The sequence below is a fragment of the Morus notabilis genome, unplaced genomic scaffold (genome assembly GCF_000414095.1).
Source record: "Morus notabilis unplaced genomic scaffold, ASM41409v2 Scaffold212, whole genome shotgun sequence".
NCBI classification, from domain to species: domain Eukaryota; kingdom Viridiplantae; phylum Streptophyta; class Magnoliopsida; order Rosales; family Moraceae; genus Morus; species Morus notabilis.
Window position 1 is genome coordinate 889,804 of NW_010361298.1, and position 15,888 is coordinate 905,691.

The 15,888-nt window shown below is 35.4% G+C and overlaps 2 protein-coding genes across 2 annotated transcripts; one reads left to right on the forward strand and one right to left on the reverse strand.

The window, feature by feature from the left end:
• Positions 1–302: 302 nt before the first annotated feature.
• Positions 303–9,197, reverse strand: LOC21407467. Its single transcript, XM_010099226.2, has 8 exons — positions 9,136–9,197; positions 7,754–7,930; positions 6,683–7,205; positions 5,890–6,040; positions 4,155–4,265; positions 2,690–3,035; positions 1,644–1,710; positions 303–918 (listed from the first exon to the last, which is right to left on the reverse strand). The coding sequence occupies exons 2-8, from the start codon at positions 7,895–7,897 to the stop codon at positions 770–772; spliced, it is 1,491 nt and encodes a 496-aa protein (XP_010097528.2). The 5' UTR covers positions 7,898–7,930; positions 9,136–9,197; the 3' UTR covers positions 303–769.
• A 2,265-nt stretch (positions 9,198–11,462) lies between these two features.
• On the forward strand, positions 11,463–14,654 carry LOC21407469 (pentatricopeptide repeat-containing protein At1g06710, mitochondrial). The gene is made up of 2 exons (XM_024166309.1): positions 11,463–14,297; positions 14,364–14,654. The coding sequence occupies exons 1-2, from the start codon at positions 11,643–11,645 to the stop codon at positions 14,652–14,654; spliced, it is 2,946 nt and encodes a 981-aa protein (XP_024022077.1). The 5' UTR covers positions 11,463–11,642.
• Positions 14,655–15,888: the final 1,234 nt, after the last annotated feature.

Genomic DNA, 15,888 nt, shown 5'->3' on the forward strand with positions numbered 1-15,888 from the left:
TTTGAGTATACGGGTCCTATATATATTTATATATATATATATATATATAAATCCACTCAATTAGTCAACATTAACAAAATTAAAACAGTTAACACCTTTGACCATAAATTATATCATATTAACAAAATCTTCCTAAAAAGAAAAAAAAGATAAATAAACATTGAATTGATTTAAACATTTCTGGCACAACTACGTTAACATTGAATTGAAGAGCTCGGTTAAGCAGAATGTTGTCACCCATCCTGACGAAGCAAAGCTCACGAAGGAAACGCCATCTGGACAATTTCTCCATTTTGGTCCTTTTCTTCACAAAAATGAAATAAAATAAAGTCATTTACTTCAAAAATTTTTAGATTGGCCATTTGCCTTAAACTTTTAGTAAACATGACTATCAGCTAGAATTTCCCACTCAGTTAAGCAACTCAAATGGGAGACAGAAGTTAGTAACATAGCCAGAGCCGACTAGTCATGACTATCAACCCAATCTCAACCAAGCAGACAGCGTGCGGTGCGAGTTTTGACTCGCAACGTTGCGCTACCCCACAAGTTGCGAATGGCGGTGCTGCGTAGTTTGGTGCACATTTTTGTTGGTAATGTCAAAAGATTTAAGCATTCTTTCTTGACGTAGTAGACTATATTAGTTGAGATATCACATGTCCTTTTTAACTTGCACCTACGGCATCATGTCCCAAAATGCAAAATCCAAAGAGAGAGGAACTTCTATGGTTTAGATGTTTCTTGAGTGAGAATGGCATCCCATGTCTTTTAGCTAAATCAACCTACAAGCACGACTTTGCAGTTTCCGCAGTATCAGTGCTGCAGCCGATTCTCTTGCTTCGCGAGGATTGGAATGCAAGTCACCTTCACTTGAGTAATCAAAATCTGCCCCTTTTATGGTCACATTAGCTTTGAATCCACCTTTAATGAAAGGGGTAAAAAAGAAGAGAGTTAAACTTGTACACTAGTCATCACACTGCATGACAATGCTGTATGTGCATCACAAGTTTAAAGACCATATCTCTGAGGCTAGGCAAATTATGGGGAAAAAAAATTTTATTGAATGGTAGATTAAGGTTGCGTTTGGTAGATGGATCCAAAATCATGATTCTGAATCTTGGTTCAGAATCAGTGTTTGTTTACAGTGATTCTGAATCATGATTCATGATTCAGAATCGTCTGATTTTGAATCATGATTCGGAATCTGATGTAATATTTTAAACCAGAATCACTCATGATTCTAAAACCACCCCCCTCTTGATTCAAGGTGATTCAAACCCCTGATTCTGAATCATGGTTTCAGAATCATGATTTGAACCCAAAATCATGAATCATGGTTATGGTTCTAGAATCATGATTAGAATCACCCTGGTTTGAATCCTCGTACCAAACGAACCCTAAGATACATGTAGTGGGAAAAATCTTGTCTTCACACTCGTTTTCAAGTTCAAATAATGGCAATAACGCTGAACCCGCCAGTAAAAATGTGGGAGAATGAATAGCTAATGGTTAGAGGGAGGGAAACTTCTATGATTTGAAGCTAAAAATAGCCCTTCACAGATTGAACCTTGATGCTCTCCCATATATCTTATAAATTATATAGTTGGTTTAATTTAACAGTTCAAATGTTTAACCCTAAACCGTACCTTCTGTCGGGCGTACGTGGTAGGTTGGTAATATCCAGTCATTTGCATGACATAAAGCATCCAATTCCTGCCAAGTTTACAGTGTGATAAGAATGCAGTGAGAAAAGAAAAGGTGAAGGTGCTGACTTTTATCAGAAACATTAAACTATAGAAATGAACATTTGTGATGAAATAAAGAGCTTTAAGGGTGGATTCACTAATCGGGAATCCAAGAATCATAAATAAGTTCACAATGAAAAAAAGGGGAAAGGGGAATTGAATAACGAAACTCCAGACAGACGTTGACTTAACTATCAAGAATTAACTTCCAAAAGAAAGAATTCATGTTCTATTGTTTGCTAAACTTACGTACTAGAATAAAATAAGTGTGTATACAAAAACACCTGTATCTGGATGTAACAATTAAATTAACTAAAATCATAATATTTTCAATTGTAATGGTCAACCAAACAAGCAAAAAGTCACAATCTAAAACATTTAAGTAATAAAATCATGAGGTAGGTGTAAGTTTGGGCCGCCCGGCCCGGCCCGAAGGGAGATTTCAAGAGAGGGTCAGCCCAACCCGGCCCTAAACCCAAAAGGTTTAGGGCCTGCCCGGCCCGGCGCGGAATTTTATAAGGCATTTTTTAAAAATCTTTAAAAATCTCTCTATCCTCAAAGATCTTGGAATTTCTATCCAACCAAATGGTCCAAAGTATTGAAGTCATGATACTTTTCCACACAACTTTATCCATTTTGTTTGATCCAAATCCAACCGGTTTTTCTAGCAGCGAGAAATTGCACCATCTTCATAAAGCAATCATTCCATAGACTCGTGGCCACAGAAAAATGCAGATAATTAGTCTATAGATTCCCCTGCATTCTTACACATGACATACCAAGTAGGAGAAGTGATCATGAGAGGATCCTTTTTAAAGCATTATTAATTTCTATGATGCGTAAATATGCATTGACAAAAAACAAAAAGGAATAAAGCAATCCAGCAAAACAAAGGAAAATGCATATCACTCAATAAGGTGTTAGTTAAGTGGCTAAAGAAACCTAACCTTAACACTAACTCCACTTGCTTGACCATTTAAATCACTTCCTGTAGAGTTGGAAGTAATCATTTTCTGGTCATTTTCAACTTGAGTTGTGTGTGAAATATCACTGTATTGTTTAGTAATCTCCGAGGTCTGAGGTGCAATGACAGTATTCGAGATGCCAATCATATCTTTCTCCTTGGCTGACTTGAGATTGCCGGCAGACATCTTGTTGCCACAACCCTCTCCTAAGCCACTATTGACATCAGAAGTATCTTGCATTTTATATATTGCTGAGTCACTAGGTCTTCTCTTCCTTTCGGGGCTCTCTCCCAGCATCGAGTGTTGTAAATTATTCGAATGTCTTTTCCTTCAAGAAAAAAATAAAAGAAGCATATACAAAGGGGTTAGGTTTCAAAATATCTCTCGTTTATATAATAAAAAGAAACGTTATGCTGATATGAATTCAATACAAAGAAAGAGGAAGGTATCCTCCAGGAAACAAATACAAAACGAAAGAAAACCAGAAGAAAGAGCAAACACAAAGACAGAAACAGAAAACAAAAAGACTAACAACCGATTACATCCTTCCAACTAATGATAATCAGATAAAAAGGAAATTTAAATATCAAAACTGACATAGACCTAACCACACAGAGATAGAACAAGGACAAAGGTGTTTCTATTAAAGCAAAATCCCAGAACGATACCAAAAGTAAGAAAGTATGCATGTGGTCAATAGAAAGCATATGATCCTTGAACTCCCACTTTCCCAAGCATGTAAGAATCACGAACCATACAACTAGTTTGTGCTCGAAATCAATGGCCTGAAAGATTATGTCTCCTTTGTTTCTATAGAAACAAATCGAGAATTCAAAAGATTTACAATCTTCAACACAACAACAACAACAATAACAAACCTTAATCCCAACTAATTGGGGTCGGCTATATGGATTTCACTTTTTCACACAACTCTGTTTACAATCTTCAAGATCTTGGAAATTCAAACAAGTGAATACTTGCATCGAAATCCCTATCATCATAGTAAAACAACAGTTTCCCCAACTTATTGCTAAGAATAGTCTAGTTCTGTTATAATAAGTGCGTGGAGATTTAGAATTCTGTGAAGATTGTCATCTGAAAAGCTATACTGACACATAAGATGTCTGTGTCAGATGGAATATATCCATAGAGCTGAGCTATTTTTTATTTTTTATTTTTTTTTATCGAGAAGTATCGTTAGCTAAACATTCATTGGACATCAAAAAAGGAAAAAAAAAAAAAAGGAAAAAAAAAGAGAAATTATAATAAAAGCAACATTATATTTGCAAAAGTTCTTACTTATCAGATTGCATGTCCAGAATGCAAAGTCCAGAAAATCCCACAGCTAAAAAATAAAAAAAAATAAAAAAAAAAACTCCTGGGACCCACCAGAGTTAGAAACATACAAAATTTAAACTATATATAAAGCATAAAGATAATAGCTCACCTATGCATCCATTCTGCCAAAATCCCAGCATAAGGAAGCAAATGGAAGTACTCAACAACAGGCGTGACTGTCCATCTGCCAGAACTCTTTTCCAGTAAAGGACCCTGCAGGCTACTCAAATTGCAAAGACAAAAATAACAATTAACAGCATCAGAAGAGCACACACAAAGCAATTTCTTATCATTATCTTTACAATGCACTTCATCAATACTAAATCAAGATTTTAGGGGTTGTATGTTTTCAGATTTGATGGGGTCGGTCGGTTATCATTTAAGTAATTCTTTGCTTCCTTGGTCTTTGGGGGAGCTTCTCTCGTCCACTTTTTTTTTTTTTTTTCTCATTTAATTAAAGTTCCAATTTCTTTAAAAAATATGAAAAAAAAGGAAAAGGAAAAAGTTACACCAAACAAACAAATGATTACTTTTCATATGTTCCTCCCCCATACAAGTTCTAACATCCACCAAAACCTCTTGCCAGTGATTTCAAATGGAAAAGAGCCAGGTCTATTTTCCGCATTCACATTCGTTCATATGCAACCGCATATGAGTGCTCAAACTCCTCAAGATTTTAACCATTGAGTAAATAAGAACAGAAAATAAAGTAATTAATCCATCTCATGGTTTTTGAGAATGAAAATGAGAAGTTTTTTTGAGAATCATGCTAGGACCGTTTCTGAAATTGTGCTTGTTTGTACATTTGAGAGATTGTATTGAGTAAAAGAAAAAAGTGAAAGTGTGTTTGGTTATGTTTGATAATATGTGTGTGTCGGAAGATTAGTAGTTTTTCAATTTGATATTAAATTCGAGAATCCAGCATTGAAAAAGGATAGGCTTATTTATTTGAATTCTTAGAACTGGATAAGATTTTATTGTTTTTGAATTTAAAGTCAGGAGATCAGATTTTATTACTTGATCAGCCTATTTATTTTTGTACTTCACGTTTGATTCAACTAATGAAATTCAAAAATTAACTTTCAATATATATATATATATATATATTTGAAGTGAGTTGAAAATATCACTTGAGTACACCCAACAATTAATAATCTTCAATTAATATATCAGTAATGTAATAGCAATTACTAGTATATTAGTAATTAAATTATATATTTAATAAACTAATATACTAGATAATTAATAATTAGCGTGCAAGTAATTACTATGTTAGTAATATACTAATAATTATTAGTTTAAACAATTTTTTTTGGTAATCATAAACAATAATTGGTATGTTAGTAATACTATGATATTATTTATAATAATTAGTATGTTAATACTTAATTGATATATTAGTAGATAACTATTATATTAAACTATTAATTATTTAGAGAGCATAGATGATAAGTCCTAGAAAATTTTTAGGAAAAAGGAAAAACAACTTTTGGGGGTTTTCGATTTCCTTCACCAAAAATGAGACCGTTTCCAAACTATATGTCATTTTTTAATACATTTTAAACAAACGCTATATAGAAATCGTTTCCAAAAACAACTTTATCAGAAATGTGAACTGTTTTTTTCAAAAATAATACCAAACAAGCCCAAGAATTCTATAGGATTGTCCAAATATATGGAATAAAGGAATGTACAGCCAAAATATCATACCAGATTATAAATATACTTCGATTCAGTAAGACAGAAGTCAGGAAACATTACCTAAATTTTACATCCATAACCACTTAAAAAAATAAAAAATAAAAAATAAAAAGAACTAAGAAATGGCTTTTTGAGAGCTAAACCTGTCAATAGCATCTTTAGTAGGAACTTGACAGATGTCGTCATTGACTGATTTAGTGCACTGCATAATGTAAAACCGAGCAGCTTCCTTTTCTTTACTCGTAGAATAAACGAGATGATCTTCCAAAACCATAAGATCAGTTTGAGTAACACCTACACCAAAGAAGCATTTAAGCATGAACAGCTACGAAAGAAAATAAAGGAGAAAATAGAAATAGACTGATCGAAATAACAGCCACGTATAGATATAATTTTCAGAATCATAACGTACAACAAACAAGGAAATCTCATTTGCCCCTCAAATATGATTACGGAGAATTAATATAAAGACTAAAAAGTAGGAGACTAAATGACTGATGTCTGAGACTTTGCCCCGACTAATCCATGGCACCCATGCAAAGTGCCCTCTCCACATGGATCGGGTAAATCTCGGGCCTTTGGCCCGCGCGCGGCGCAAGGAATTGATGGCACTCAATGGGAATTGAACCTTAGACTTAATGCTTCCTGAGGCTTAGGCCTAAGTGATTCACCACTGAGCCAACCGTTTGAACTAGGTGGGTCATTTCAATCTTCATATTTGTAGATTGGATCAGTATCATAGTTGTTGAACCAAAGATATCGGTTAGATTTTATATAATGAAATACAAAAACCAACTAATCCAACCTGGTCTATCTATCAAGTATGCTACAGGTTTACTAGAGAGTTTGTACAGAGCACATCCTGTGTCAAGTGACAACTTAATCAAGAAATATGGCACAAGAGACTATTTCATTGCAGACAAAGAAAAAGCATACCGGTTACATCCTTAACAGCAGAGTATGCAAGTTGGAGAAAGCCAGCTACATCAACCTTGGAAATGACTCTTGAAGGTTTTCGAATCACTCCTCTCTTTTTGTTCGCTTGTGTTGCCTCGGCCGTGCTATCTGAAATTTGGTGTAAAACTTCCACATTTCCAATCACTGACCAAACCCCTTGGGTGACGGAACTGAATAGTAAGAAGCACTTCTCTTTCTTTGAGTCAACTAAGAAAACTGCAACTTTAGTAATTGGCCATCCTTCGACATTTGGATTTTCCCTTGAAGCATCTAAGACTTTAGATATATCACATGCGTGCATAATGGTTTTCTCCATCACTGATAGTTGGTTCTCCGGGTCATCCAACTCCTTGTCATTGGATATTTGCATGAATTTGAGATGCCCCAACAAGGCAGGTTTCAGAATCACTGCCAACTTGCAAAATGAATTGAAACCCAAATATTCTAGTGCTGGATTTTGTTTCCTGTGGTAGTAGTTGTACAACAACAAGACAGCATGCACCTAAGATGAATAAAATTGAAAGAAAAATAGTTAGAGAAGTGTACAACTAAACTTCATGCAGTATATGCATTTGTACACATGAAATCAAGGACAAAAATATTGTTCTTGACGGATATGTTAAGGTTTTGATTTACAGAGAAACTAGAGGAAATGTTTAGGGATTAATAGAAGTAAATATTCTGTATGAGGGTATAGCTAATAGAAGGGAAAACATGTCGCCAACAACTTAGGGTCTTCAACCACTAGCCACACAAGACCAATTACAAAACATGACTGGTTAATATCCGTATCATTAAAAATAACAGGAAATAGAGAGCCAGAGTCATAAATATGAAATAAATAAATAAAGGACTTGGAGTGAAATGAAGATATACTTATTCTGATATACCCAAGATTGTTGAGTTTGATGTTTCAATGCCAGTTGTCCAAGAAAGAGGACGCATAGTTTCAATTAGTTCTTGAAACCATGATATGAAGAAGGATGTATAATGCATTAATTTCTTAAGAGATAAAGTTAAATCAAATCAAACTATCAGAACAAAAAGAACCTGTTTTGCAACTGCCTGCAGCTGAGATTGTGATGCAATGCCCGGAACAGACGATTTTGTCGGAAGCATTGGATCGACCAAATATTCTAAAAGTGCCTGAACAGCGTCCTCAGTTGGACATACATCTGACAAGTCCATGGCCATTGAAAGACTTTTGGAGCTCCACTTGTTTCTTTTCTGCAAATACCATCACCATAAGTGGAAAAAGAGGTAAGAATCACTAGAGGAAAGGATGGCCGGCGAGACAATAGTATGTGGTAAGCAAGTTTTAGAAACAATTTGACGACTTGCAAGAAACCAAGGGTTAGTCATATGGAGGGGAAAAAAAAAACATAAAAATTGCTATATGGTGTAACAAAAAACAATGTAATATGATAATCCAACACATATGATAACAAATATTCTTGTTTATTGAGATCAAAGGAGTCCCCTAACCAAGGATTAGTGAGATAGAAAGCATGTTAAGATAATTTGTAATAATTCTGTTAATTCAATTCATATCTGATGGAAAGTGTCCATGTCTAGTAGTCATTTACAGAAAAATTAATTTATGCGGGACAGAACTCTAAGGGTCCGTTTGGTTCATGCATTCACTGATTTATTGGCAGGAACTTATGAGAGAAAAAATTTTAAATTCAAATTTTTCGTGAGATGAAAACCACTGTAGCAGTTAGAATCATGGGTTCAAGTATATGCCAACAGACCCTAAGAAGCTAATGATTTAGAAGCAAAAAAGAAATGGTAAAACCTTCCACAGAGAGAGAGAGAGAGAGATAACCCAACAAGAAAATCTCTAAAATGTGTTCCAAATATACAATTTTTTTTTCCTTTTTTCAGAACAAAAAGATACCCCAAAGGAAAATAATCGTTTCACGCAGATTTTGGGGATGAAATTAGTTTCTTTCATAAATTCCATGCTCAAATTTATGACAAAGAGTGTTACCAACCACACAAATGCTATTATACCCAAGAACATGTTGAAAAGCCACACAAGAAAGGAAAAAAAAAAACAAAGAAAAGGAACATTCTATAAAAAATAAAAATAAAAAAACTAAACTCCAATGAAAATAAATTTGGATTTACCCGAAGAAAACCCATAAAAAGCTTAAAACCCATTGAATAAAAACTAAAGACCATAAGAAGATTTGGAACTAAAGTTCAAATCACCCATGCTCGGAAGCAGGAAAAAGAAAAAAAAAATACTTTTTTATGCATATTCCACTTATGAAGCAAATAAAAACACAACTATGTATAGATACACGCAGTAGATTAGAAACTTTCCCATGTATAGCACTGAAATGGGGGAAAAACAGGGTTTTTCCTTAAAAGAGCAAGGAAAGCAAGAGCTTAGAAATAGAGTGAGAGTTCTGATGGGTTTTTACCAGGAAAAGCGCTGTTCTGCAAAACTTGATCAATGGACTAATAGAGAGAGAAATAGAGGATATTGAGAGAGAGAGAGAGAGAGAGAGAGAGAGAGATTATGAAGGAATGTTGAAAAGTGAAAAGAAAGCAAATGGGTTTTCTTATAAAGTACCCTCGGCTGTTACTTCACGTTTAAAGCGCGCCAATTTCACGACTCCAAGGCACACCAAAACGGCAACGTTCCTCTAAATTGGAGGGAAATTAAACCCATCTCACTAATTAATAAATCATTTTACTATTTAGTGCACCTTTAGGGTTCGTTTGATGAGGGTCAAAACAGAGTGGTTTGAATCTAGGTTCAAACCTTGAGAATCTAAAGAGAGATTTGAGTTTAGAAATTATTTTGCCTCCATTTAGTTCGATGATTCTTGTTAATTTAAACTTTTTTATTTAAACAGAAAAATTTAAAATGCGTGGTTTAAATTATAGTTTGAATTAACATTTAGTTGTGTAGTTAAAATTTTAATATGAACGGGGAATAAAATTCGTATTTGTATTTGGTAGGTGTTAAAAGCAAAGAGAGTGTGCGACTTTTTACTATTTAAGAATGATTTGAATTGTTAAATTTTAAGGAGGAGTTAAATTATAAGTTAGACAGTTTAACTCAGTTCAAATTTGTGTTCACCGTTCAAACTGGGTTGAATTGAATTAAAACAGTGAAACAAATGGGGGCTTTATTTTGAGGGTTTAAATGTAATACAATGGTTCAAATCCTTTTTTACTTTTTACAAACAAACACTGGTTTGAACCTGAACCTGAGTTTAAACCCTTTGAACTCTCCGACCAAACGACCTCTTAAGTATTTGGTTTTAAAACTTGGTACAAGTTTCTTTTCTTTTTGCTTAACCTTTTCATTTGAGTTTAACACTATATTTAGTAGGAAAGAGAGGTGGAGGGATGGAGTAGGTTGGAGGAAGAGTGGTAGAGGAAGTGAGTGAATCTTTTATTTGGTTGGAAGGGAAAGAAGGGAAAGAGAAGGGAGAGAGTCTCTTTCTAGGCCTATCAATTTGCATCATTCCTCGGTCCACCCAAATATAATTAAAATGACTTTGTTAATCCTTCAAAATAAATTATTAACAAATATAAAAATAGACAATATAGTAATTATATAAACAACTATTATTCATGATTTCAGCTCTCCCTCCCTCAATCACACAACATAAAAGATTACTATAATCCTCTTCATATCTCACATATCTCATCCCTCCAACTCTCTCAATCATTCTTTCTACTAAATAGAACCACTCCAACCATTTTAGCTAAAGACGTGGCATGGTTGGATATGCTCTAATGGGACCCGTTTGAGTTCTCTCAACCTTTGGTCGATTTGCAGGAATTGAGAAGGATGGGCAGGGCTCTATTGTTGGAATGTTTTACAAGACAAATTAGGGGTCGTTTTTCCCCTCATATGGTTGAATGTCTGGCCGTGCATGAGGAATTTCTTTTAAAGAGTAAAATAGACTTTTAGTTTAAAATTTGTGGAATTTGTGGAATTTGATGAATCCTTCTATTAAGAGAATGATCCAAATTTGTGGGCACCTCTCCTTCCATCTCTCCTCTCTCTCCTCTAATCCATCAAACCAAACAATGGAATTGTCCTCCTCTCCCTCCACCCCTCTCCCTCCACCCCTATCCATCATTCTATCTATCTCCTACTATATACACTCTAAAAAAAAACAATTCTGAAATATTATGTTGATTATCGTTTATTGATTTAGGACACTTAATAATTTGATTAAAATTAACATCGGACATTTAATCTTAGCGTGATTTACTATAAAGGCGAGTAGTAATTAATTTATATATATATATATATTTATAAATGATATATTCTATTATTAAATTAGAATTACTACAAATTTTGCTTATTACTAACAATAATATTAGTAATTTTTTAGTATACTATTTACTAATAATTAGGATATTAGTAGTTAGTTAATATATTATTCGATAATTATACTTAATTAATATTTGTTCGATGGGTTTAATTTATAATGTTGTATATCTAATCAGTTTATAATTAATTACTATAATTATTAAATAATTTATTATATAAGAAAATAAATAGTTAGTAATTAATCTTTAATTACTCGTTGCTAATTATTAATTAATATTATTAAAAAATAATAATTGGTAATCTTGCACACGTGCAAAGGCACGTGAGACAAACTAGCATTTGTACTAATACTTCATTCTTGATTCTCCCCTCCCGCCTCCACCTCCTCTTTGCACTCCGTCAACAACCACCACCACCACAAGCAGTACGCCCTCTCTCTTTCACTTCCAACTTTTTCTCTTTCTTTCTTAAATATCAGCTTGAAGACGCCGAGTTCGAGGGCAAGAATTGTTTTTTCGCCAAGATTGTTAATGGGTTTATTTTTCTGCATCAAATACTCATCACTATTCTTCATATCGACCATATAAAGGGGAATAAAAGCAATTTTCCCTTCAAATTCCGGTCAATCTTATGACGAGTAAAAAAGGGCTTAAAACTCTTCTTCATTTTCGATTCAACTCGTTATTCTCCAAAAACCCACCACCGAAATTCCCTTCACTAAATCGTAGTAGTGCCATAAATTTCCGACGTAGTCCCTTTTCCATCATTTCCAGGTTCATCTCCACCAGTTTTTCTGAAAAGCTTGAAGGATTGATTGATCCTGAGGACCCATTGGCGCTGGAGATTTCGCGGGTCGAGGCCTTTTCGGGTGAAGAATTCGCCCTCTTGCGTGACTCATTGGATTCCAATTCTGATTCTGGCTCTTCAGAAGGTAAGACTGGCTTTTCTGGTAATAAATTTTCGAGTGTTGCGGTGTCAATTTCGGATGCGATTAGAAGTCGTATTGGTGACGGATTTGGTGACCAAACCCAGAAATTTCTTAGGCAGTACAGGGACAAACTGAGTGAGAGTTTGGTGATTGAAGTGTTGAGGCTTGTACAAACTCCTGAACTGGGTGTGAAGTTTTTCATATGGGCTGGCCGTCAAATTGGCTATAGTCACTCTGGTGCTGTGTATAATGCGTTGTTGGAAGTGTTACAGTGTGATGGTAAACAGAGAGTGCCTGAGCATTTTCTTCTAGAAGTTAAGGATGCTGATAGAGAGGTTCTTGGGAAACTGCTTAATGTTTTGATTCGGAGGTATTGCCGAGATGGGTGGTGGAATGTAGCTCTTGAAGAGTTGGGCAGGCTTAAGGATTTCGGGTACAGACCAACCAGAGCAACTTACAATGCCTTGGTTCAAGTGTTTATAAAAGCTGATAGGTTGGACACCGCGCAGTTGGTCCACAAGGAGATGTCGGACTCGGGGTTTAGGATGGATGAGATCACATTAGGCTGTTTTTCCCACGCGCTTTGCAAAGTTGGGAAATGGAGAGAAGCCCTGACTTTGATCGAGAAGGAAGAGTTTGTGCCGGATACAATTCTCTATACAAAGATGATATCAGGATTGTGTGAAGCTTCTCTTTTTGACGAAGCTATGGATTTCTTGGACAGAATGAGGTCTAGTTCTTGTATGCCTAATGTTGTGACGTATAGGATTTTTCTTTGTGGGTGTTTGAGAAAGAAACAGCTTGGAAGATGCAAGAGAGTTCTTAGCATGATGATCACAGAAGGTTGTTATCCTAGTCCTAATATATTTAACTCCCTTGTCAATGCTTATTGCAAATCTGGAGATTACAATTATGCCTATAAATTATTGAGGAAAATGGTAAAATGTGGTTGTCAGCCTGGCTATGTCGTTTATAATATCTTGATTGGTGGTATATGTGGCAAGGAAGAATTACCTAACTCAGATTTATTGGATTTGGCTGAAAAAGCTTATGGCGAGATGCTTAATGCAGGGATTGTATTGAATAAAGTGAATGTTGTTAACTTTGCGTGGTGTCTTTGTGGTGCCAAAAGATTTGAGAAGGCCCACAGTGTTATAAATGAAATGATGAGTAAAGGTTTTGTTCCTGATACTAGTACATACTCAAAAGTGATTGGTTTTCTGTGTAATTCCTCCAAGATGGAAAAAGCATTTTTGTTGTTTGAAGAAATGAAAAGGAATAGTGTTGTTCCCGATGTCTATACATATACTGTTTTGATAGATAGTTTTTGTAAAGCTGGCCTTATTCAGCAGGCTCGCAAGTGGTTCGATGAAATGGTAGTAAATGGTTGTTCTCCAAATGTGGTGACTTATACTGCTCTTCTACATGCCTACCTTAAAGCTAGGAAAGTATCTGATGCAAATATTCTCTTTGAGATGATGTTAAAAGATGGTTGTGTTCCAAATGTCATCACCTACACTGCTTTGATCGATGGCCATTGTAAAGCTGGAGAAACTGAAAAAGCATGTCGAATTTATGCGAGGATGAAAGGTAGCATGGACAGCCCTGATTTAGATCTTTATTTCAGAGCTAGCGTTTGCAACAGTCAACCAAACCTCTTCACATACGGAGCTTTGGTGGATGGTTTGTGCAAAGCTCACAGGGTCAAAGAGGCCGGTGACTTGTTGGAAACCATGTCAAGAGGAGGCTGTGAACCGAACCATATTGTGTATGATGCCCTTATTGACGGCTTTTGCAAGGCTGGAAAGCTAGATGAAGCACAAAACGTGTTCTCTAAAATGTCGGAACATGGCTATACTCCAACCATATATACGTATGGCTCTTTCCTTGACAGGCTTTTTAAAGATAAAAGACTGGATCTTGTTTTGAAAGTATTGTCCAAGATGCTAGAATTTTCATGCGCCCCCAATGTTGTTGTCTACACATCGATGATAGATGGCCTGTGTAAAGTGGGAAAGCTAGATGAGGCCTCTAAGCTTATGTTAATGATGGAAGAAAAAAGGTGTTACCCAAATGTTGTAACTTATACTGCAATGATTGATGGGTTAGGGAAAGCTCGTAAAATTGACAAATGCCTTGAGCTCCTGAAAGAAATGAGCTCCAAGGGTTGTGCTCCGAATTTTATCACTTACAGGGTTTTAATTAGTCATTGCTGTGCTGTGGGTCTCTTGGATGAGGCTCATAAGATTTTGGTTGAAATGAAACAAACGTATTGGCCAAAGCATATGGCGAGCTACCACAAGGTTATTGAAGGTTACAGCAGAGAGTTCCTAGCCTCTCTCGGGATTTTAAACGAGGTGGGTGAGAATGATTCAGTTCCACTTATTCCTGCATATAGTATACTGATTGATAATTTTGTGAAGGCTGGAAAACTGGAAGTGGCTTTGGAGTTGTATGAGGAGATTTCATCCTCTACACACTTAACTCCTTTGAGCAGGAATATGTATAATTCAATTATTGAAAGCCTCTCAAATACAAGTAAGTTTGGAAAGGGATTTGAACTGTTTGCAGATATGTTAAGGCGGGGTGGAATTCCGGAGTTAAGTACGTTTGTTCAACTTATCAAAGGACTAACTCGAGTTAATAAGTGGGATGAAGCTCTTCAGCTATCGGATAGCATATGTCAGATGGTTTGTCCTCTGACTCCTCTTTAACTCTTCGTCTCATTTTTCAAATTTACAAATTTCCTGAGCATTGATTTGCTTTTGCATAACAGTCTCTTGTTTTCTTCGGTTGTGAAAAACATTCATTGATATGCAAGTCGTATGGCTCTTTGGTTCCTCATACTTCTTGACATGATAAAATAATTATGTTGTTGACAGTGCACTATTAAGTATTTTTCTCTTTAAGAATTTTAGACTTGCATTAAAGAAAAACTAATAAATAAAACTTGTTCCTAAACTGAGTTCATGCGAAAGAAAGTACAAGATGGCATTAACATGTTTATGTTTTTATGCTTTGCTCATCATTGTGCATGAAGACAAGCACTCACAGTAAGATGTCTTTATGCAACATGTGTTTTCTATAAGAATATGTGATCTCTCTCTCTCTCTCTCTCTCTCTCACATTAATGATACTTATCATTGTATGTTTCGAATCGAGCAGGGTGTCCTTTGGCTTCAACCAGAGGAGACATCTAACAGAAATTAGGTCTTCGTCCGCTTGATGTAATGATGCAGTGGCGTCTGGAATGAGTTTCTTCTGTGAGATTGACATCTTAAAGGATTATTTCTTCAAGCGTATAGCGTAAATAATACCTGAGGAGATCGGTGATTGTTGCACGCTCAATGGAAGGACTCGGGATTCTGACCCTGTCCTTTGTATTGCGAAGTAGCAACATTTTACAAAGAGCTTGAACAAACATCGCTTACTCGATTATTTTCTTATGAACTTGGTAAGTCCCACTTACTGAAAACTAGACTTGATTTCCCATTTCAAATGATTGCGAAAAAATCAGATGATTTCTGTTCATAGGCTGAGTGGCTGACATCGAAAAAGTTACTTGGCTAGTGATATCTTCAAGTTCTATCCAGAATTTTTGAAAGTTTCTGAGATGCAAGTTTTTATTCTGTAGGACATTTCATTTCTGGCCGATAGTTGTAGATATTGACCCTGCACAAAACCAAGGTTCATAGAAGAATGAATGCCGCAAAGTGTACCGAGGCGCTGATTTTCATTTTCGTTGCCTTCATTTCGTTTCGTTTAATCTATATTTGTACAAGAAGCATTATATTGAAACAATGAAATAAGGGAGCACAAATTGTTCTCTTCAAAATGACTTTTATTTGAGCTGGAAGATTGCAGTAACTTGTCGTGGGCTATTTAAAATGCAGACATTATTTTGACGTATTTGGAATTGATCTAATTTTTATTTTTCACGTTTTTTGA

Excerpts from the sequence above, each read along its gene's own strand:
- LOC21407467 (XM_010099226.2), bottom strand. The coding sequence starts at position 7,897 with ATGGCCATGGACTTGTCAGATGTATGTCCAACTGAGGACGCTGTTCAG. Across the intron at positions 6,041-6,682 it reads TGCTGTTAAGGATGTAACCG|GTGTTACTCAAACTGATCTT; the intron begins GTATGCTTTTTC and ends TCTTTGGTGTAG. Across the intron at positions 4,266-5,889 it reads ACTAAAGATGCTATTGACAG|CCTGCAGGGTCCTTTACTGG; the intron begins GTTTAGCTCTCA and ends CAATTTGAGTAG.
- LOC21407469 (XM_024166309.1), top strand. The coding sequence starts at position 11,643 with ATGACGAGTAAAAAAGGGCTTAAAACTCTTCTTCATTTTCGATTCAAC. Across the intron at positions 14,298-14,363 it reads CTCTCGGGATTTTAAACGAG|GCTGGAAAACTGGAAGTGGC; the intron begins GTGGGTGAGAAT and ends AATTTTGTGAAG.